This window comes from Lucilia sericata, unplaced genomic scaffold, assembly GCF_015586225.1.
Source record: "Lucilia sericata isolate MDLA Ls3-8-SP2 unplaced genomic scaffold, ASM1558622v1 Contig000182F_arrow, whole genome shotgun sequence".
Classification (NCBI taxonomy): domain Eukaryota; kingdom Metazoa; phylum Arthropoda; class Insecta; order Diptera; family Calliphoridae; genus Lucilia; species Lucilia sericata.
Genome location: NW_023994210.1, coordinates 474,389 through 497,282, shown reverse-complemented (window position 1 = coordinate 497,282; position 22,894 = coordinate 474,389). Strand labels below are relative to the sequence as shown.

At 34.1% G+C, this 22,894-nt stretch overlaps 1 protein-coding gene across 1 annotated transcript in view; it reads right to left on the bottom strand.

The window, feature by feature from the left end:
- LOC119601640 (vacuolar protein sorting-associated protein 13D-like) overlaps window positions 1-22,894 on the bottom strand; it is a 275,471-nt gene that overhangs the window by 30,172 nt on the left and 222,405 nt on the right. Inside the window, exon 9 of the mRNA XM_037952697.1 lies at window positions 21,829-21,875. Within this exon, the coding sequence (XP_037808625.1) occupies window positions 21,829-21,875 (47 nt within the window). The remainder of the gene's footprint in view (window positions 1-21,828; window positions 21,876-22,894) is intronic.

The window sequence follows — 22,894 nt, the reverse complement described above, 5'->3', positions numbered from 1 at the left end:
CTAAATAAATTCTACTGAGTTTTTCCCGGATAGGTCCATAATTGGTAATAGGTCCACTTCCAAAAATCACTTAAACGTAAATATTTTTTTATTGGACCAGCAATCAGGGGATGACCCCTACTTATACGAAGCATTGTGTTGGAACTAGGAAAATATGTTGTGGGAAGGAGGATAGAGGGGGTAGTGTTTGTGGATATTTGATTTAAATCTTCTTATATCGAAAGTGGCAGGGAATACCTCTACAGGAAGTTTTTCCACATACGAACAGTGCGTCTGAAGAATGAATTTTCCCTGTAGTGTGTTGTGCGGTCCACTTTCCAATCTACCACAAATGGGTGTGTTCTTGAAGAAAGACGTCTGTTACGCAAGAATATACGGTATCAGGAATAAATTCCTAATTTCAGAGGAACACATTCCATTGTAGTATCGATAGAACAGTGAAATACACCCCACGTTGCGACGGTGCTCCAGTGAATCCATAGAGTTGAATACCCTATTGTCACCGATAAATACCTTCGCCCTCTCCTTTACGCGGTCGGGTAGCTCCAAAATAGACTTCGAAGCTCCGGCCCATATATGAGAGTTGTATTCCATTTTCGGTCGGATATAAGTGGTGTAAATAGTAAGAAGATAAGTATGTCTTACACCGTTTCGAAAAACCGAGACACTTGAATGCTTCTTTCGACACTTGAAAAATGTGTTTAGTCCAGCGGACTTCGCACTGAATTTTCATGCTCAGGACATCAAGAGAACGGAGCATTGCGGTACCCCTGAATTAATCTTGAACTTGTTTGATGAGATGCCATCTATAACAACTCGTATATTGCGATATCTGAGAAAGCTCGATATAAATCGAGAGAAGTTATTACCGACACCAAATGCAATTAGTTTATATACAAGTGCACCATGCCACACTCGATCAAACGCCTTGGAAATAACTAGAGCCACCACTTTACTTTCACCAAAATGGTAAATGGAATGACACCATTTCTCCGAAAGGAAAGCTAGTAAGTCTCCAGTAGAGCGACCTCTACGAAAGCCATACTGGCGGTCGTTAAGTAAATTGTTGATCTCTAAATACTTAACAAGATGGAAATTGACCATACTTTCCATAACTTTAGAAAGTGCTGAACAAATTGCTATTGAGGGGTAATTTTCAGGGTTATTAGCCTCTTCCTTTTTAGGAATTTGCGTTGCATTAGCAATCTTCCAGCATGCAGGAAATTTGCCGGCATGGTATAGAATCCTGAAAAGATTTGCTAGTGCCGGTATGCCATCTGGTCCAGGCGACTTGTTTATGTTGAGATCTGTTAAAACCAGGGACCGTAACAGTTATAAGTTATATCAAAAAAGTTAATTTATAACAGTTATTTTGTGACTTTAAAAATAAAAATCCATCTGAAAAAGTTATTTTTCAACCAAAAAATAAAAATTCAAATGAAACTTTAAAAAAAAGAATTTTATTTTTCCGTCATAAAAAAGCTTATGTTCAGTCACAAAAGAAAATTTAGCATTTGCCGTTTTTGATCCATATGTTTTCAACGTCAGTACAAATCAGGTATTTAATGGACTTGGTCAGATATACTCAATAAAATAAGAGGCTGAAAAAATATACATATGTATAAAAACATTGTTTAATTTTTTGACTGCTAAAACAAAACTCCCCAAATGAGTTTTATTTTCTGATGGAAAAAATAAAACTCCTCAAATAATTGTTATTTTATAACGGAAAAATAAAACTCATTTTTTAACTGTTTCAATCAGACTTTTATTTTTCCGTTAAAAAATAACTGTTATTTGAGGAGCTAAGATAGTTTTTTTTAAATCACCATATATTCTGAAGAAGCACTTTAATACGAGTATATTGGTATATAATAGTATAGGTCTACGTTGACACCAATATAGAGATTTTTTTGGTTAAAAATTTCAGAATAACTGTTATTTACAGTCCCTGGTTAAAACCCTTTTTAACGGCACGCGCTCGAAAGAATATATTTGGCATAGCTACTGATACCCTCTCGAGCTCGGGCAGTGGTTGATTGCTTACCGGCAAGCAAAAATTGCTTGCGAATAACTCAGCTAAAAGGTTAGCCTTATCAACCGGTTCAGTGAATGTTTGGTCGTCCTTGAAATGCGTCGGAATTTAAGAACTAGCATTATACTTTACACTTAACGAACGACCAAAATGCTTTGCTGCCCTTAGGAGCAGCAAGAACCTTAGTGCGAAGGCGCTGCTCGTGTAGAGCTTTTCGCATTCTGGCACACGAAGACCTCGCCTTTTTGCGCAGCGTATCAGTTTGGACGTTTTTGTTATTACGCCAAATTCTGAAAGCTTCCTCTCTGGATCTGATTGCATTTTTGCACTTCTGATTAAACCAAGACTTTTGCTTAAGTCTAATCGACGATTTTTTGATGGAATGAATGTTGTCATTCCCAGCATAATTATATTTTCAACCATTTTCGCCATGGCATTGACTTTATTGTCTAGGAAACAAAGTTTCCAATTGAATTGCCTATAGAATTCGTTGAGCTCAGTCCAGCGAGCCTTTTCGTAAATAAAAATTAAACGTTTCGTAGCTGTTTTTGAAACGTTCCGAAGTTCAAAGAGCGAAAAGGAGGTGCAGTGATCCGAAATTCCGAGAAGTGCAAGAATATTCATTTCATACTTATTAGGATGTGAGGTGAGAAAAAGGTCGAGCGTATTATTTTGGTGCACACATGAAATATGTGTTGGTTCATTCACTAATTGCGCAAGGTGGTTGTGCGCGGCAAATAACTCAACATATTGGCTTTCCGGAGTTGTGTGACTTGAATGGCGAAGCCAAGATGAGTTGTGAACATTGAAATCACCAGAAACTACAATTTCACTGTTCGGGCAACTCCCAAGAATCTTCAGTATGGAATCGGAAAGGGCGTCGAAGTTTAATATGGTAGCATCCTTTCCCGCGTTCTGTAAAGAAACCCGAAGTTCAAATAGTGTCCTGATTTTGAATTTAACCCAGAGACAGCTAAATTCAGTATCATTCGTGCCTAATGATTGCTGGCACTGGTACACAACTTCATTGCGAACGTACATAGCAATGCCCCGATGGAAGTTGAAAAGCGATAGAAGGTGATACCCAGGTATATAAAAATCCTGTGGATCAGCATTCTCAGATACCTGGGTGAAAACATCCGGCTGATGGAGACAAACGTGAGCATACGCAGAGAAAAAATTCGCTCTCAACCCGCGTATGTTATAGAAGTCGATGAGAAAGCGACCCGCCATTACGATGCAAGAAGAGGTTCAAGTCAATGGTCTATTTCCTATGATATAGTGTTCCCATAATTGAATAATGTTAATGAATCTGCTAGGTCAGGGGTCGGCAAACTACGGCTCGCGAGCCAAATGCGGCTCTTTGGATGTGGAGCTGTGGCTCTTTAGTTTCATAAACACTTTCTTATTTTATAAACAAATATTTATATATTTTAAAATCTTTCTGAATCGATTAACGAGCAGTGTTTGTTAAAACTAACAAAACAATTCGCAAACGTTTTTACAATATACACAACTTTTCATCTTTGTTTAATCGTTTTGTACGTAAGCAAAATAAAGCAAATTCTTTTTGGGCGAGAAAGAACGAAAACAAAACAATTAGTTTTCAGTCATTTCCTTGCTTTTATTTACCATTGTGCCATTTGGAATTGGTACTGGATCTCTAGAAATGCAGTTGATCAATTTAAAAAGTAAAGCTTTGGTTACGGAAAATTGTCAAAGTTTAAAAGCCAGTTGATAGAGTTAGGTAAAAAGCCAACTAACAAATGAATGTTTAGAGTCGTTTGTGAAACTTTCTAAAGCCATACAAACCTATCTCTCCCACTGAATTTGTTCCATGTATAAGTTAGTATTGTAAGAAAATGTTTCATTCTTTAAATTTTTAATTGAAAAGTTCAGTATAAACGAATGGGGCATCATGAGCGCTTCTACGAAGTGCCATTAGATAAGATGTAAATCATGATCGTAGTTAGTTAGTTAGTTTGAAAGGAGGATGTACATATATACATCAAATCCGAAGAAATACACCTAGGCCTCTATCGGGCCTGTTGTGCGCTCCATAACCAGTGCCTCAGGTGGGAATCGAACCCACCACCTCCGGTCTACCAGACTAGAACACTAACCACTAACCCACCGGAGGCCACTGATCCTACATTTCGAAATTTTCATGTTTTTCGAATTAAAAAATATTTTTTGAAAATTGAATGTATCGTAATTAATTAATTAATTAATAATGTGGAGAGTTTGGATACAGTTAAATACTAAAAACTTGGTCTATTTGAAAACTTCAATATTGGGTGTTGGTTGGTAGTATCAATTCGGAACCCATCTTATTAAATTTGGTACAGATATTTTTGTTTCTATAAATTTGTTTATGACGAATTTCACAACTATTATTAAGCCTGTTATGAGCGTTAAAGTCATTTTCTGAAGAAGAATTTATATGCGGGTATGGTCAACAATGAACTGATCATTAAAAAATTTTGGAGAGAGATTTTTCTTCCTATAATACTCGTTTGTATCGAATTGCGTCGCTATACTAATATGTATTATTAAATCAGTTATGAGCGTTAGAGTCATTTTCCGAAGTAGACCTTATAAAAGGGGATTGGTCAATTATGTTCGGATCCTCTTAAAATTTGGTCGAGAAATTTTGTTCTTATAAAACTTGTTTGTGTCGAATTTCGTCGCTTACTGCTATTATTAAGTCACTTAGGAGCGAAAGGGTAATTTTCTAGTGGTGATCTTATATGGTGGTAGGATCAATTATGAGTCGATAGTCACCAAATTTGGTAAAGAGATTTTTGTTCTTGTTTGTATTGAATTTCGTCATAATACAGTTATTATTAGGACAGTTATGAGCGTTAAAATCAAATTTGGAAGATAGATATTGGTTCTATAAAAGTTCTTTATTTTGAATTTCGTTGAAATATTGCTACTGTTAAGTCAATTATGATCGTTAGTCATTTTCTGAAAAGGACCTTATATTGGGGTTGGTAAAATATGGTTCGATGTCCGCAATACATCACAATATAATTTCTGTATGCATAAAAAAAATCTTTATCTTGATTGCCGCCAAATTAATATATTACTTTATGCTGTATTAGCTGCGTCATCAATTTTCGTTATTTTTACATTTCCTGATATACTTCGAAAAGCCTTTTAAATTATAACACTGTCGCCCTACTCTAATAAACTTCTATATTTTTAAAAAATGTATTCGAATGACACATAAAAATTCAAAAAGTATTTGTAGTCAAAATCTATAAGAAAGATTCCTTGAAGAATGTCCTGTAGATAATTAAATCAAAAATTATGTTTTGAAGTGAATTCATAAAGTATTTCGTCATATGAAATCCAAAAAGCCCTAAGTTACATTGAACAAATTTTTTAGGAGAAGCAAAAAACCGTTTTTGTTTTGCTTACGGAGATATGAAATTTACGCCCTTGAGAATTTTTTTCTGAAACACAAAAGGGCGTAAGTTACATTAAAAATAGTAAGTTTTAACATTTTCAACTAAATTCAAATCGGGGTTTGTTGGTCAAATAGGCCGAAACATGGAAGTCATAAGGCTTCTTTGTTTTCATAAAGATTTTCGGAATTTTTCTTTGAAAAAATTCTAAAACTGTTAAAATAATCTCTATATTACAAGGATTCGCTAAAACTGCCATTTTTGTTTTATTTGATGCCAATTTATAACATTTCACAGTTTCGAAGTTAAAAATTTAAATTTTCATTAATTTTAAGGTAATTTTAGAACATAACCTTTTAGAATTTCTTTGATAGGGACACTGATTTTAATTGTAGGAGTGTAAAATTTAGCAGGAACATGTATTTTGATACGGTGCGTCATAATCAATCAAAAAGTCGATTTTGATTTTTTTGTAACTTAGGGCTTTTTGGATTTCATATGAAGATTTGTAAAGTTTTAATAAACAAAAATGTTGTGGCTCTTTTAAAACATATGTTTTGTAAACTGTAAATTTTGGCTCTTCCGACTCAGAAGTTTGCCGACCCCTGTGCTAGGTGACCAGTGCTATACCTTCGTCATCAATCAGTTCAACAACAATTAATATAATAACATCAATATCACAAGAAATTAATGTTCAGAGGATGCGGAAAAGGTTTCATAATGACGCAATTTAAAGGAGCCAAAAAAGCCCTGATGTGGTCATTATGATAAAAACGACCTATTGCACCGTGCAACAGTCATTTTCACACATGAAAAAATGTACACGGAACTGTGGACCATTTGTATTAACTCTGTGTACCTAGTTTTTCATAATCAGCTCTTATGCTCCTGTAAAAGGACTTTAAAGTTTAAAGGACATACGATTTCAAAAGATGGAATTCCAAATTTATATAAAAAAGTTGGTATTAATATTAAAATCAATTCATCAGGATTAAAAAAAGAAGGTTAAAGAAAATTTGTCATAAAAAAGTAGTTAAAAATTTTTGTTTCGAAAAGGAGACCTTTTTAAATTTAATTTCTTTTTCGATTTTTTCTCTAAGTAAATCAAATAAATCACATAGATAGAATGTACAGATTCCCAGCTTTCATTTGATACCAATATTAGCATCATACAATACATATAAATATTTTAAATATTCGTTTGAAATTGTAAGTCCTTTAAACTTTGAAGTCCTTTTATAAGGACATAAGAGCTGATTACAAAAATTGGAGAACGCAGAATTGCTATAAATGGAATCTAGTTTCACATGCATATCAACTTTCCCATGTGTGAAAGCTTTTTTTCAAAATTGTTACAGGGTGTTGTGTCAACACTATTGACAAGTGCCAACACTGTTGGAATCGATGGTTTGTTTTGCTGTGGCTATTGTTGTAGGATTCTAGTGGTGTTTTTATTTTAAGTTTCTCCCTCTTCGTGAATATTGTTATTGTTTCATTTTTTAAGTTATTGTTTTGAATAAGGCTGATGTCAGAGTGCCAGCTACAAGCAATGCGAAGCTTTGCGTTACAAACTTTTGCTTGTGTTTTCTCGCATCAAGCTTCGCTTTCACTCTTTCACATGACACATAGGAAAACACAAAGGAAAATCAGTACATTATTACACATATCCCCAAGATTGGACCTCATTTGACATTAGCTCTATAAAAACGTCCTTTCAGAAAAATAAAAATTTATTTGAAGTTCATCACACCCTCCTATATCACATTTTAAATGTACTTATATCTTAATCATACATTCCCGATTGTATTAATTTTTACATATTTTTGCTTCCGCGAAGCACTAACGTAAGGCAGTAGAACTTGTTTTATCGATCATTTACGAAGAGATTAAAATTATATACATAAAGGTGTTTTTATGATGATATAGAAAATAAAAATATACTATACATACATACATATATACAATTCAGTTATTAATTTGATCTTAAAGTGAGTAGTGCTGACGTAAAAATGTAAGTGTTATCAAGAGTAACAAGTAAGAGTGTTATATTCGGCTGTGCCGAATCTCATATACCCACCATCAAACCGTATGCCGTAAAAGGGTGATATTTGGAATATGGCTTAAGTCAATTATGGGCCGAGCTCATTTGAACTAACAAAATATTAATTTTTAAAAAACAAATATTTTATTTCAATTCTTAAACCGTGAGCGTCAATTATGAACCGATACTCATAAAATTTTGTACATAGATTATGTATAGAACTTGTTTATGCAAAATTTCAGCGCTATACTCGTATTTTAAATAAGGAACACTCGTATTTTATTAACCAAAACTCTTTCCTGAAGGGAACCTTTTGTGAATTACCGACACATTCCGCATGAAATTTGGAGCGAATTTCATAACAGTATTTCACAACTCTTATTTTTAAGCCAGTAATGATCGTTTAACTAATTTTCTGAAGGGGACCTTATATGGGCGGTACGGTAAATTATGGACCGATCCTCCCTAAATTTGGTGGAGAGATTTTGGCACGCATTAAACTTATGTGCGTCAATTTTCGTCACATTCATATTTTTAAGCCAGTAATGAGCATTGTAGTTATTTGCAGAGGGGGACCTTATATGGGGGAAGGGTCATTTATGGGCCGATCCAAAGGAATTGGTACGGAGGTTTTGGCTCGTAAGAAACTTACGTGTGTAGCATTTCATCGCTTTATTCGCATTTTTAAGACAGTAATGAGCGTTTAGGCTATTTCCTGAAGTGGACCCAATAGGGGGAGTATGGCCAATTATGGACCTATCCACATACAAGTTATTAAAAAGATTTTGGCTCGCGAGGAACTTAATTGTGTAAAATTTTATTGCTATATTCGTATTTTTTAGCCAGTAATGAGTGTTAAAGTCGTTTTCAGAAGGGACCTTATATGGGGGATAGGGTCATTTATGGGCCGATTTAAAAAAAAAATCATAGGGCGATTTTGGTTCGTAAGAAACTTACTTATACTGAATTTCATCGCTATACTCTAATTTTTGAACCAGTAATGAGTGTTATAGTAATTTTCTAAAGGGGACCTTATATGGGGGATAGGGTCAATTATGGACCGATCCTCAAAAAATTTGGTGGAAAGATTTTGGCTCACATGAAACTTATTTATCTATACTTTCATCGCTATACTTGCATTTTGGGGCCAGTAATGAGTGTTAAAGTCATTTTCAGAAGAGGATCTTATATGGGGGGTAAGGTCATTTATGGGCCGATCCTAAAAAAATTGGTTAATAGGTTTCGGTTCGTAAGAAACTTACTTATACTGAATTTCATCGCTATACTCGAATTTTTAGGCCAGTAATGAGTGTTAAAGTCATTTTCTAAAGGGGACCTTATATGGGGGGTAGGGTCATTTATGCGCCGTTCCTAAAAAAAATGGTAGAGAGATTTTGGTTCGTAAGAAACATACTTATACCGAATTTCATCACTATACTTGCATTTTGAGACCAGTAATGAGTGTTAAAGTAATTTTCAGAAGGCGACCTTATATGGAGGGTAGGGTCATTTATGGGCCGATCCTCAACAAATTTGGTAGAAAGATTTTGGCTCATATGAAACTTATTTATGTCGAAATTCATCGCTATACTTGTACTTCTAAAGCAGTTATGCCCGTTAAAGCTGTTTTTTGGAGGTCCACTTGCATGGTGGCTATCCGAAAAAGTGGACCGATATTGCCCATTTTCAATACCAAACAAACCTTAACAATAGAGATTATTTATGCAAAATTTCAACTGTCTAGATCCTCTCGTGTGGTCCCTATCGTGATTTCAACAGACAGACGGACGGACAGACGGACGGACATGGCTAGATCGTCTTAGAATTTAATAAGGACCCGGAATATATATACTTTTATGGGTCTATGACCAATATTTCGATGTGTTACAAACGGAATGACAAAATCAATATACACCCATCTTTTTTGATGGTGGGTATAAAAAGTGTACACCAACAAATAATATCTAACTGTAAAACAAAAGGTACGTATTGTATTTTGTAATAAATTTTTAAAATATATTAGAGGTATACAATATTCCGCATAGCCGAATTTAACACAGCTATTTGATATACATATTTACCCACTTACTATATTTATATGGATACAAAATCACAAAATATTTTCTTACTTTTCAGCAATATGGGTCGAATAGAAATTAATAAAATGAGATACAGCTGAGTGATATGGAGGAAGAAATCACAGAGGAGACGCGGGATGCTACATATTATCTTAATTTAAGGTTTTGTGTTTTATTTATTTATATTTTTTAAATTTTGTTTTGATATTTTATATTAAAATAAAAAAACAAAATTATTAAAGAATATAAAAAACATGCATTTTATTACATTAAAAAAGCATTATTAAAAGGTTTTTAGTAACGTATAAATAGAATATACTCAGTAATGCCTTATATAGGAGCATTAATGAAGCGCATACATAAAGCACAGATCTAATAAAATACATGATATAGTGCAACTAGTTGCTATTAAATAAACGCTCTATGGATTCAAAACCTATTGATTCTAAGTGGCTCATCTCAAACAAAAATCATGTACTTTTAATGCGCACCAGTAAGTGATTTCGGATTATAGTCTCCCTTACAAAATTGCTTCCAGGCAAGCAGTATTTTTTGCTGGGGTATAACGGATCTTTTATTAGAACACCATTTATGAAAAAGTAAAAAAATCATAATATAGAGATTTTTTAAAATTATAAATATAAAATTTGAGTTAATGTAAACTTTGAACGTATAAAGATTTTGGAACAAGTCTTCCTAAAAAAATACCGTTACCAGTTATCTCATTTTCTATATACAAATACCGAAATTCCTAAAGCGGATAAAATGTATTCCAAAAAATGACTTTTATGATACAAGTGTCCACTGTGACGTTAGAAATTATACTAAAATCTGCATTTTCAATCACTGGTAGGGAACTAAGGACACTTTCAAATTATTTGTTTTATTTTTCCCATGGGCAGTAGATTTAAAGAACTGTTCAGTTTAAATTTGGTCACACTGTACTTTGAATTACTTTTTTTCTGTCCTAGGAAAATATGAAGAATCCTTGAATCTTGACAGAGAAAACAAAACAACTTTTAATTTGACAAACACTTGTGTTGTTCATTCAAGAGTAAAACCACAGTTTTTGTCTCGTCATTGTTTCTCAAAAATGCATCCATATATACAAAAGTATGTTTAAAAATATTATTTTTTCATTAGCTTTTATGCAAGTTTTGGCTGGATTTAGATACCACTTATTAAATCCGAAGAAATAAAGATTTAAAGGACAAATATCGTAAGATATACAAAAAAGATACCCAAATAATGTTATTTATTAAAATATCCACATCTTCATCTAATTAAAAAGATTTCGGAATTTGTTAATGGTAAATGGAAAATGTGTGCTGGAATTATTCAAAATCATTATTTAATTTGAAAAGCTTGGAATAAATACGGCACTACATATAAAAAAATTGAGCAGAATTTTTGGTGGATAATTTTCTAAAAGTATAAAAATATATCGAAAGATGAATTTATCCAAATTTGCTTTATATGCATCGTTTGAGAGGTCTACCTATAAGATTTGCAAAAGTGCTGTCTTTCGGGACACTCTAATGAGTAGTCAAACACATATATTTATGTTTGTTTAGATTTGAGCTGCATTTAAACAATGGCAACCGATAATTCAAGATAATTTTCTAATGGTATATTTAACTCACATCACAGATTTTTATTATTATCTCGATTTTACCGATCTTTATTGTTTCCTCGAATTCAAAGTTATTTGAAGTAAATTTTTGAAGAGTTATATAATTAGAAATTTTAAAGGGAAGATATGAATGAGTTTCTAGATAGATTTGTAGATTTAAGTGTTATATAAGGAACTACAGCAGATTTAAAATTCGAATATTTGTGAAAAAAGTAATATGAATATATTATTTACCCCATTTTAGGAGCGGCTTTTGTTCAGTAGTTTTTATTCTGCATATAAATGTGGCATCGTACATATTCATTCAAGATCTAATATAGCTTATAGTTTTCTCTATCATAGAAAACTATATCCGATTCTATTTTAAAATAGTTATTTTTTGAGGATATACAGCTGATTACAGGTTTTGAAAAAAAATAGTTTTCCGCTGGAAAATATAAGTGATGGGAGTATTATACACGGATCTGCAACAATCTAATTTTTATAAAAAATTTCCATCTGCTTTTTTCTCGATCGCAGTAAACTACATCCAATTCTGTTTTAAAATAGTTATTTTTTGAGGATATACAGCCGATTACAGGTTTTGAAATAAGAATAGTTTTCCGTGGAAAATATAAGTGATGGGAGTATTATATACGGATCTACAAACGATTTTACGCTTTAGATGAAAATCGATTTTTGATAATAAGTTAAGTTGATTACAGATTTTTATTTTACTTAATAGTAAAGTTAGTTAATGATCTACAAACATTTTAGAGTTTTCAAATAACAATAAATTTTTGATAAAAACTTTAACTAAATAATAATTCGCATATACTATAAGAGGTATATACCATGATCTGTAGCATTATAAATGTAACAAAAAGTGAACGAAAAATGGTCATTGCATTTTATTAAGATCACAACAGGCCCGAAATTAATGGTATAGGTGTATTTATTAGGATTTGATGTATTAAACATTCTCTTCTTCAAACTAACCTAACCTTCCACGATAGAACTTCTTGTCATGCAAAATTTCATGAAGCATAAAATCCAGATCAAAATGTTGATTCCAAAAATCCACTGTATGTTGCCAAATTTCTTGAAGATCGGTTCATGTTTTTTTATATTTAGCCTAGAAAATTGGTGTTATAGCTGTTATTCTAAAAGTGAACATAAAAATGTGCGCAGCATCCAATCAATATCATATAGAGTATTTTTTAACTTCTGAGGTTAGACCTATTAATATGCCAAATTTTATGTAAATCTGTTTAGTAGTTATGTAGAAAGAGAAGCTATACAGTGGAAAAGGAAATGAGCCGCCATCTTACGCCAATGTTGCCAGAAGAAAACACCGGGACAATCTCTGCTATGCAGTTTACGATGCTGGTAATCCGACAGTCTAAATTCCAATAGACAAACAGAGTAAGGTAGAAGACCTGGTCAACAATAAGATAGTGGACCACGCAATCGCTTCTTGGTGGTCAAAATGCTGAGCTGGCCGTGGAAAAATGGGACGTCTTTTACAGGAAAGAAGAACCTGAGGGAACTTTATTTATAATAGGTATCGGCCAGAAATATATGGCTAGTCTTGCCAAGAATAAAGGCATGGCTTACTTCGTCTCCAAAGTTGTCATATTCAAAATTGGGAAAGTGCCGATTGGAAGGGCTGTTACAACAAGCCTCGAAAAGGACACTAAAAATCTAAGAACACAGCAACTACTGATAACGTTAAGGAGTCAAATCCTAAAAGCGAGGAAGCTACCACTAACTCGCCAAAAGAAGGTGCAGCTGCCCTTTCCAAAATTGGGGAGCTGCCGATTGAAAAGGATGTCAAAACCGGCCCGATAAGGACACTAAAACACCTAAGACGGTACCTAAAGAATCATTAGCAAGTACTAAAAAATTGGAGGTAATTTTGAGGAGTCAAATCCTAAAAGCGAGGAGGAAATCACTCACTCGCCAAAAAACAGAACAGTAGTGCTGTCCAAAATTGGGAAAGTGTCGATTAAAAATACTGCTCTTCCTATGCCTGATAAGGACACCGCAGTGCCATCAATAGTAACCACTGCATCAACTTCAGGTTACCAGGAGGAGTCAAATGCAACGAGCGGAGAGGTGATCACTAACTCGCTGGAAGACAGTTTAAATGGATGACAATGTTTTCGGTTATCCAAATAAACCTCCATCGGAGCGAGAAGGCTACCAACGCTCTGATGGCTAAAATTAACACAGGTAAGATACATATAGCTTTAATCCAGGAACCTTGGACGATTCGCAACAAGGTATCTTATGTTACAAGAACTTATGTTTTCTCACTCAACAGGATTATCCACATCGGATGCAACGGTGCTGAAGCAAGGTCGTGGCAACATATACCTTGCATCTGTTTACCTGCCTTTCGATTCTCCGACACTACGACCAACGTTGGAGCTGATGAAACTGGTTGAAGAGGCACAAAGAAAAATAAGAAAATTGTAATAGGTTGTGATGCCAACTCCCAGACGACAAGCCCACATGGATTTCCTTAATACTAAAGACTTGATCACATCGAACCTAGGTAATAAAGCAACCTTCGTCAATAGAATCAGAGAAGAAGTATTGGATATAACTATATGTTCAGAAGCGCTTATAAACGAAATTCAGTTTCGGACGAGCACTCCTTTTCTGACCATCGGTACATAAGATTCAAAATACTACGGCCGCCACCAAAGCCGATAAAGTTCGGAATAAGTCTAAAACTAATTGGACAATGTTCGGTTCCTTACTAAAGAACCGTTTATGTCAGGACACTTTATAATGTCGAAATAAAGAGGACATCGAAGCCAAAGTAGAAATACTCACCAGTGCCTTGGTTGAATCTTTCGAGGACAGCTGCCCTCTGCGAGAGCGGAGATCTGCCCAGGAGAAACCCTGGGTAACCGAGGAGATCCGGAACCTTGGTAAGACTCTTCGCAAACTATTTAACCGGGCACGGCGTAAAAAGACCGCAGTATACTGGGATGAGTATCGTAGTAAACTTGAAAATTGTTCGTAAAGCCAAACAAGACTCCTGGAAACTTTTCTGTGAACAGGAAGACAGCGTAAATGACGTATCGAAGATAAAAAAATTCCTATCCAAAACTCATGTCCAACCGGAATCTATGGTCGATGATACGGGCAGGAGGCTGGAGGATATGGAGGAGACAATGAAACTTCTAATGGACTCTCATTTCCCACACGGTATATCGAATAACATAGATGAACCGATATTGGAAGAAGGGGAGGCTAACACGGAAATTGTAATTAAATCTGATATGGTTAAAGGGGCAATCAAGAGCTTCGCTTCCTATAAAGCTGCAGGGCCGGATGGCATTTTCCCGGCACTCTTACAGATGGAGATGGGACTGGTTTCCGTACATCTGTCTCAGATATTCACTGCGTGCTTGAAATTCACATATACCCCCATTACATGGCAGGATGCAAGAGTAATATTTATACCTAAACCAGGGAAACCTAGCTATGCGACACTTAAGTCTTACGTCCTTCCTACTTAAAACCTTGGAACGGATAGTCGATAGTATGGTTAAAAGCAGTATACCCGACAAAGACCTAAAATTTAAGCAGCATGCTTATGTAAAGGTAGGATCGGTGGAAACAGCTTTAAACGAAGCTGTTCACTACATAGGTGAATCCTTCGATAGCAAACTATATACACTGGTGGTATGCATTGACATCTTTCAATAACGTGCACACTGATACTCTTATCCAATCCCTAGACTAGTTTTATGGGAGCTCCGTAACTGGATCAACTACATGGTAAGGAACAGATGGATAAGCTGCGAGATGTACGATATTACTATTAGGAAAAAGTTATTTCGCGGTATACCATAGGGTGGCATTTTGTCACCTTTACTCTTGGTTACCACGATTAATAGCCTCCTAAGGACCCTAACTGAGAAAGGACTTAGACCTGTCTGCTATGCAGACAATGTCGTAATACTTTTAAAGGGAAAGGATCCAAATTACTTGTGTAGAAGAGCTGAGAAGGCTCTGAATACGGCCTTGAGCTGAGCTCAACCGAGATACCTCAACGTTAACCTGGGCAAGAAGATACCAGTGACAGACAAAGTTAAGTACTTAGGTATAATTCTCGACCGGAAATTAAAATGGAGACACCACAGAGAGGATAGGATCAACAAGGCACATCGGTGCTGGGCGATATGTAGGAGAACTATAGGCATGAAATGGGGTCTTAGTCCTACTATGACAAATTGGCTTTATAAAAGTGTAATTAGACCAATTCTAGCTTATGCTTCAATAATCTGGTGGACTGCTTTAGACAAAAAGTGCAATATCAAACTACTACAGGGAGTTCAGCGTACATGCTGCTTGAGTATAAGTGGTGCCATGTGTACTACTTCAACCAAGGCTCTGGAAACGTTGCTAGATATTCCACCCATTGAACCATATTTAAGATATGAGGCGGCGCTTACAGCCGAACGGCTCTTTACTTTAGGCTCTGGAAACGTTGCTAGATATTCCACCCATTGAAACATATTTAAGATATGAGGCGGCGCTTACAGCCGAAAGGCTCTTTACTTTAGGCGAACTGGCCAAAAGCAGTTATAGGACACGTCATCAATGTATACTAGACAAATTGGAAGGTTATACACAATCATCGGACGTGCCTGATCGTATACCAGACACAGAATATGTTGGAAACTTTGAAACGCTGATCCCATATAGAATGTCTTGGTCAAGCGGAACATTATAGCAAATACCAGTAGGAATACGTTGTTACACGGATGGCTCTAAATTGGGAGACAAAGTGGGGCTGGGGTTCTATATTGAAGACCGAGAAACAGAAATATACCACAGTTTACCAAATCAAAACACAAGCTTCCAGGCAGAAGTACGAGCAATAACGGAATGCGTAAATTGGATTAGAATAAATATGGCGCCCACGGCCCTTAATATATTCACCGATAGCCGTATTGCCGTAAGAAAGCTTTAACTGAATACTCTCCCAGAGGTAAGGTTTATATCATATGGGTACCAGGACACTCGGGAGTAGTCGGCAACGAAAGGGCCTGATGAGAACAAGACGAGAAATCTCCTCAAAATGAGCAAGTCTGAAGTTAGTATGATGGTACGAATTCTAAGTGGACACACAGGATTACGAGCACATCTATACAAAATTGACCGTGCGGATTCAGACGAATGTAGAGCAAGTGGGGAGGACAGTGAAACTCTGGTGCACTTTGTTTGCCACTGTCAAGCATTCGTCGGAGTTAGATCCAATTATCTTGTAAGTGATGTTATTCCGGAAATAACATTCCTGTCTAACACTGATTGGAAGATTCTTAGGAATTACGTTCAGGAAACCGAGTTTATGAATCACTGAAAAATAATTCATTCAGTTCCTTTTTTGATAAGGAGCGCACAACAGGCCCGATAGTGGCTTAGGTGTATTTCTTCGGATTTGATGTAGTATACATTCTCCTATCAACCTACCTACCTACCTAAATATATTTTCTATGGTATACCGTTAACTTTAGATCCACAACAATATTTTTATGTCAATTTTTTCCTCATAATGTATTACCCTAATCAGGTAAAACCAAACTAGTTTAAAAATGTATTGGACAGTCTTAAGATACCCCAAAACGAGGCTGTTTGCGTACACTGGGATGGACAACTACTACCAGGCTACAGAACAGAAAGAGTTGCTGTTCTGGTATCACATGGAACTAAAGAACAACACTTTAACCGTATATAATTGTAATTTTTTTTAATAAAATTAATTTAGTATAAACAAATTCTGAATAACACATATGTATCTAAATTTCCTTAAATATTTCACACACATGCATACCTGGAATTTATTAAATATCTTTAAAGCATATTTTATGGTGCTATAAAATATTATAGAAAATCGTGGGTATAATGCTGCGAAAAAACTTGCAATTGTAACAGATTTAAAATATTTAAATCTTTGCTCGTTCTATTAAAAACCATGAGAAACCCTATTTCCAAAAATATTTTATTAACTAAAAGGTTATTAATATAAAAGTAGCTGGTGGAGGGTATTCGGCTCAGCCGAATATAGCACTCTAACTTGTTATTATTAAAAAATAAAACAACTTACTAAACAAAGAAAGAGAAATTGCAAGTACTTCTTTAACTCCCTATTTGTAAGCTAGCGCCCAGCAAAAAAAATTTGAAGTTGTTAAAGAAGAAGGGATATTTTCATGATTTCTTTTGTACGTATTCTATTTAATGCGTTTTAAATACATGCCTAAATTCTAATAAATTTGTCATCAGTGAAGGCATGAAAAATGTACCCAAATTCACTCATGTAACTCCACTATAGGAATTGTAATATTTTACTATAATTTGGTATTCTCTTAGGAGATTTAACGAAAACGTGCATTTCATACAATAAATATTAAAAATTACATTAATTTTTTATTAGATTTTTGTTTTTGTAGGTACCTACCTACCTAGTAATATTAAGTCCATTTTAACATTAATAAGAGAAGGAAAAAACCAAGACTGTTTAACGGATTTTAAAACACAATGGGTATTTTTCCTCTGCATGAATTTAAATCCAATAAAAATCAGTTAGTTATGTTTTATCTTATTTTATTTTTATCAATATCACACAAAAAAATTATTTAAATATTGATAATTAAATCGAAATACCATTATTAATGCATTTTTAAATAAATATAGTGCACCAATGAAAATTCGCTTGAGAATCATCGAATATTCATTGGTTATAAGAACTCATTTAAATGGCGAACTATTTTTCCAAATACGAACACATGCATGCCAATGACACGCTAATGTTAAAATCATGCATGTTTCCCCTAAATATGAACCAGTTCATTATCAGTTCAACCCATGCATTTACTACTTTTTTTGCACGTCTTTTTTTGCTGGGCGTTGAAGTATTTGCTTCAAATGACATCACCGTGTTAAAATAATGACTTAAAATGCTAATGAAGAACTAGTGAAAAGAGGTTTTATTAGCTTTTAACTTATTACTTTTCAATGTAACATTTTCCTGGGTAGTTAGAGTAATTTTCTCTCATAGGGTAAAAAAATGTCAAAACTTTTTTGCGGGCACCCCCTAAAATGTTTCTTTCTGTCTGTCTGGGTAGAACCACAAAGATCCTATGGGGTGACCCTGATGAGAGCAAGACGAAAAATCTCCTCAAAATGAGCAAGTCTGAAGTTAGTATGATGGTACGTATTCTGAGTGGACACACAAGATTACGAGCACATCTATGCATAATTGGACGTGCGGTTTTAGACGAATGTAGAGCATGTACAGTGAAACTCTGGAGCACTTTCTTTGCTACTGCCAGGCATTCGTCGAAGTTAGATCCAAGTATCTTGGAAGTGATGTTATTCCGGAAATAACATTCCTGACTAGCATTGATTGGAAAATTCTTAGGAATTACGCCCAGGAAACTGAGTTTATGAGCATTGAAAAATAATATACTCAGTGAACAATTTTTTTTTCATGAAAAGGTGCGCACAACAGGCCCCATAGTGGCCTAGGTGTATTTCTTCAGATTTGATGTACTATACATCCTCCTATCAACCTAACCTATGTAGTGAAAGAGTAAAAAAAGAGTCTCATATATATTTATTATATACGTTTTGAAGATGTCTCGTACTGTTCATTCCACAATATTCAATATAACAGATTTCATGAAAATCGGATCAGTAATTTTTTATGTGCCTGAACATAAAATTGGTGTAATAATTGTTTAACAAAAAGTTGGCTTAAAAAGGGACGGGGCGTCCTATCCAGCATATATAGTCTATAGTTCTTTCCGAGCTTATACCTATTTCAGGTAAATCGGCTTAGTAGTTTTTGCATATTATGATTGCAAATTTGGTGTAATAATAGTTTTACAAAAAGTGGGCGTAAAAAAGGGTGTGAAATCCGATCATGTTCTTAAATTGCCTATTGTTTCTTTTGGGGTTAGACCTATTAGCGATCCAAATTTCATGTAAATCGGTTCAGTAGTTTTACCGTGAAAGAGTAACAAACAAACACACAAACAAGCAAACAAACAGTCTGTTTTATATGCAAGTGTGCTTTGCTACCCTAAAAGCAATATGTATAAATAAAAAAACCCACTTAACGATTTTGAAGATTCTAACTACAATAGTTTTCTAGATTTATAATATGTTACATATGAGAGATGTCAAGCAAATTATTGCAAGTTCGCCAGTTTCTATCTATCGCCAATTTCTATCTATGTATCTATGAAAAATTTGAATAATATAAGAGTTTCCGAGAAATTTTGTATTTAATTCATATATGTTGTGCCAAGCCACCCATTGAAAGTCCGCCCTTTATTCTCTAAATGTTCACATGAATGTCAAAGTTCTTCATGTAAAAAGCTCTAATAGTTTCTCAGATATACGAATTTTTCTTGAAGCCCCCACATGAAAGTCCGCGCTTTTTCCTCCAAAATATTCAGATGAATATTAAAGTATTTTGTGCAAAATTTTAAGAATCAAGTTCTATTAGTTTCCCAGATAAACGAAATTTTATATTTAATTCATATGGGAGATGCCAAGTTCCCCATTGAAAATCCGCCCGTTATACTCCAAATATTCAGATGAATGTTTGAATATTCTAGCTCTAATAGAGTCCGCTTTTTTTCTCCAAAATGTTCAGATGAATATTTAAGGTCTTCGTGCAAAATTTGAAGAATTTAGTTCCATTAATTTCCCAGATAAACGAATTTTTGTATTTAATTAATATGGGAGGTGCCGATCCCCTCATGGGTAGGCCGCCAATTTATTACTCAAAATGTTTAAATGGATGTTAAAGTTATTCGTGCAAAATTTTAAGATTCTAACTGTAATTGTTTTCAAAATAAACTAATTTTTGTATTTAATTTATATGGGACACTCTTACTTGTTTAACAATTTTAGAGGTTGGTGGTTCGAGCCCTGCTTGATTCCGATAATCTTCTTCGAAATGGCATTGTTTGACAATAATTGAACGCCTGGGTTCAAACCTCGGCTGGGGAAAATTTAATTTCTTATTTTTGTAATTGCAATAAGAATATGAAAATTATTATTTGTTCGTTTTGAGTATATATAAATAGTTATTTGTTTACAATTTGTAACAAGCCAAAAAACCCATAGTTATTTGTTTACAATTTGTAACAAACCAAAAACCCATTGTCCGCAGATTTTCTGTAAGCAAATAACATATTTAGTCGTTTTAGGTAACTACTTATTTTTTGGACAACGTCGAACAAAAATAAGTATGTAGTTATTCCCCCCAAAAGTAAGTAGTTTCTACTGGCTTCCAATATTATTTCTATCTCATCCGGAATTTTCGGTATCGGGATTTCTGGATTGGGTTCCCTACTTTAAACTGAAGCTATTCTTATATTGAGAATTCATGTGTATTAGTATGTATTAAGAAAATTAAAACAAAGAAATGAAAACAACTAGAACACTTTACAATTGAATTTTTTATTTTATTTAATAAACAATAGAATATATTGAATAGATATTAATTTAAGGAATTAAAACGAGAAATGAAAAAGAAAACTGTGTTTACATTAGCGTGTGGATAGCGAGCGCATTTAATTCGAGTGATTTAAATTTTTCATGTTTTGACTCGCGAGTTTAAAAATTAAGCTAGCGAAAAGAGTTGAAAATTTAAAGAGCGTTAAATAGAGGTTAATAATAGGACTTTTTTTAATTCTTCAAAAATTGTGCCACTAAAATTATATTTTCTTGATATTTCGACCAAATATTATCTTCTAGAGAAAATTGTCTATCCAATGAGTTATAAAACAACAAAGTTATTGACAATTTCCCAAGACATATATTAAAAAAATAATGCATTTTTTGCATTGTTATGTCTTTGTTTTGCAAGCAGAAGTGAGGTAAACAAATATATCTATACAAAAAAAAATCGAGTAAAATAAGTATTAATTATTGAAAAGAAAATGCCTATAACTTTGTTATTTGTCGCTTGTTATTAATATTTTATACCTTTTTAGAAAGCTAATTTTCTCTAGAAGATAATATTTGTTCGAAATGTTAAGAATATATAATTTTAATGGCAAAATTTTTGAAGATATTAAAAAAAGTCATATTTTCTTCCCAATTTTACACTTTTCAATCGGTTTCTGGTACGGGATATCGTTATCCACTTTGAATAAAATTTAAGTTTTAGACACTAATAACCAAAATAAGACCAATCTGAGCAAAATTGATATTATTTGGACACCTCTAATGTACATACATACAAACTGCCGGAGTCAGAGGGGGTCAAAGTTAGACATTTTGGTCATACAGGGTTTTATTCAAATGAGTGTAACTTTTCACCTATTGGTCTTAGCGAAAATTGTCCAAAGGAGTTCAGATAGCTATTTCTTCATTCTTTCCATATTTATACCCTTCACCTTCGTGAGAGGGGTATATATAAGTTTGTTATTCCGTTTGTAATTCTTATTAATATAATCTTCCGACCCCATAAAGTATATATATTCTGGGTCCTTATAGGTAGCGGAGTTGATTAAGCTATGTCCGTCTGTCCGTCTGTATTTCTGTTGAAATCAGTTTTTAGAGGACTCCAGATATCGGCGAGATCCGAATCTTTAATAATTCGGTCCATCGGTCCATAAATACCGGAGATATGAGCAAAAATCCGAGACAACCTCTGAAAATTTCATAAAAAATGTATATATTTTATTCATGCTGAGACAGAAGCTGTAAACTACAACAACAAAACACATACATACGGTAAATTTTTTATTGTTTATACAAGTAAGAAAGTATAGACGAGCTTGTCCGACCATATGATACCCTACACCAGTTATGAAAATTAAATGTGATTTATTTTTCATAATAAAGCATTTATCTTGAATATTCGATTCCGATTTATTTAAGCAATTTATTGACGAATAACTTATTTTCTACAAGAGGCTTTATATGGGGGATAGGAGCAAATGTGAACCGATCCCGATAAAATGGGCTGGATAGATTTGTATTCATATATAACTTTTGTCTGTGCTAAATTTCATTCCAATACCAATGTTAATAAATGAATTGCAGATATTCAAGTCACTTTCTGAAGGGGAATTTGTCGAGATACATTTACATCGAGATACATTTATATTATACATAATTATGAGCTCAAAAGCCTTTTTCGGTGGGTTCAGTTGTATGGGGGCTAGGTGAAATAATGGACCGATTTTAACCGTTTTCAATAGGCTTCGTCCCTGGGTCAAATTTCATCAAATTATATTGAAAATTGCGAACTGTACTTTGATAACAACGTTTACATGGACACACGGACGGTCGGACGACTCAGAAAGTGATTCTGAGTCGATCGGTATACTTTAAGGTGGGTATAGTATTAATATTTTAATGCGTTACGAACATCAGCACAAACGCATAAAACCCTTCCGACTACAGTGGTGTAGAGTATAAAAAACAAAGCTGAGCATGACGTCACGTCACGTTACGAACGAAGCAGTATGTTGTTATTGGCTTTTTTGTACTTTTTTGTTCTCCAGAAGGTACTTTTTGTATTTATAGTGAGAACATGTAAAGTGGGTCTTTTTAGTACTTTTAAGTTAATACAAACAAAAAAGGAAACGATTTTATCAACTTTTTTGTTCTATGAATGATACAATCTTTGGTTTTTATGCACATACGCAACAACCTGATTGATTG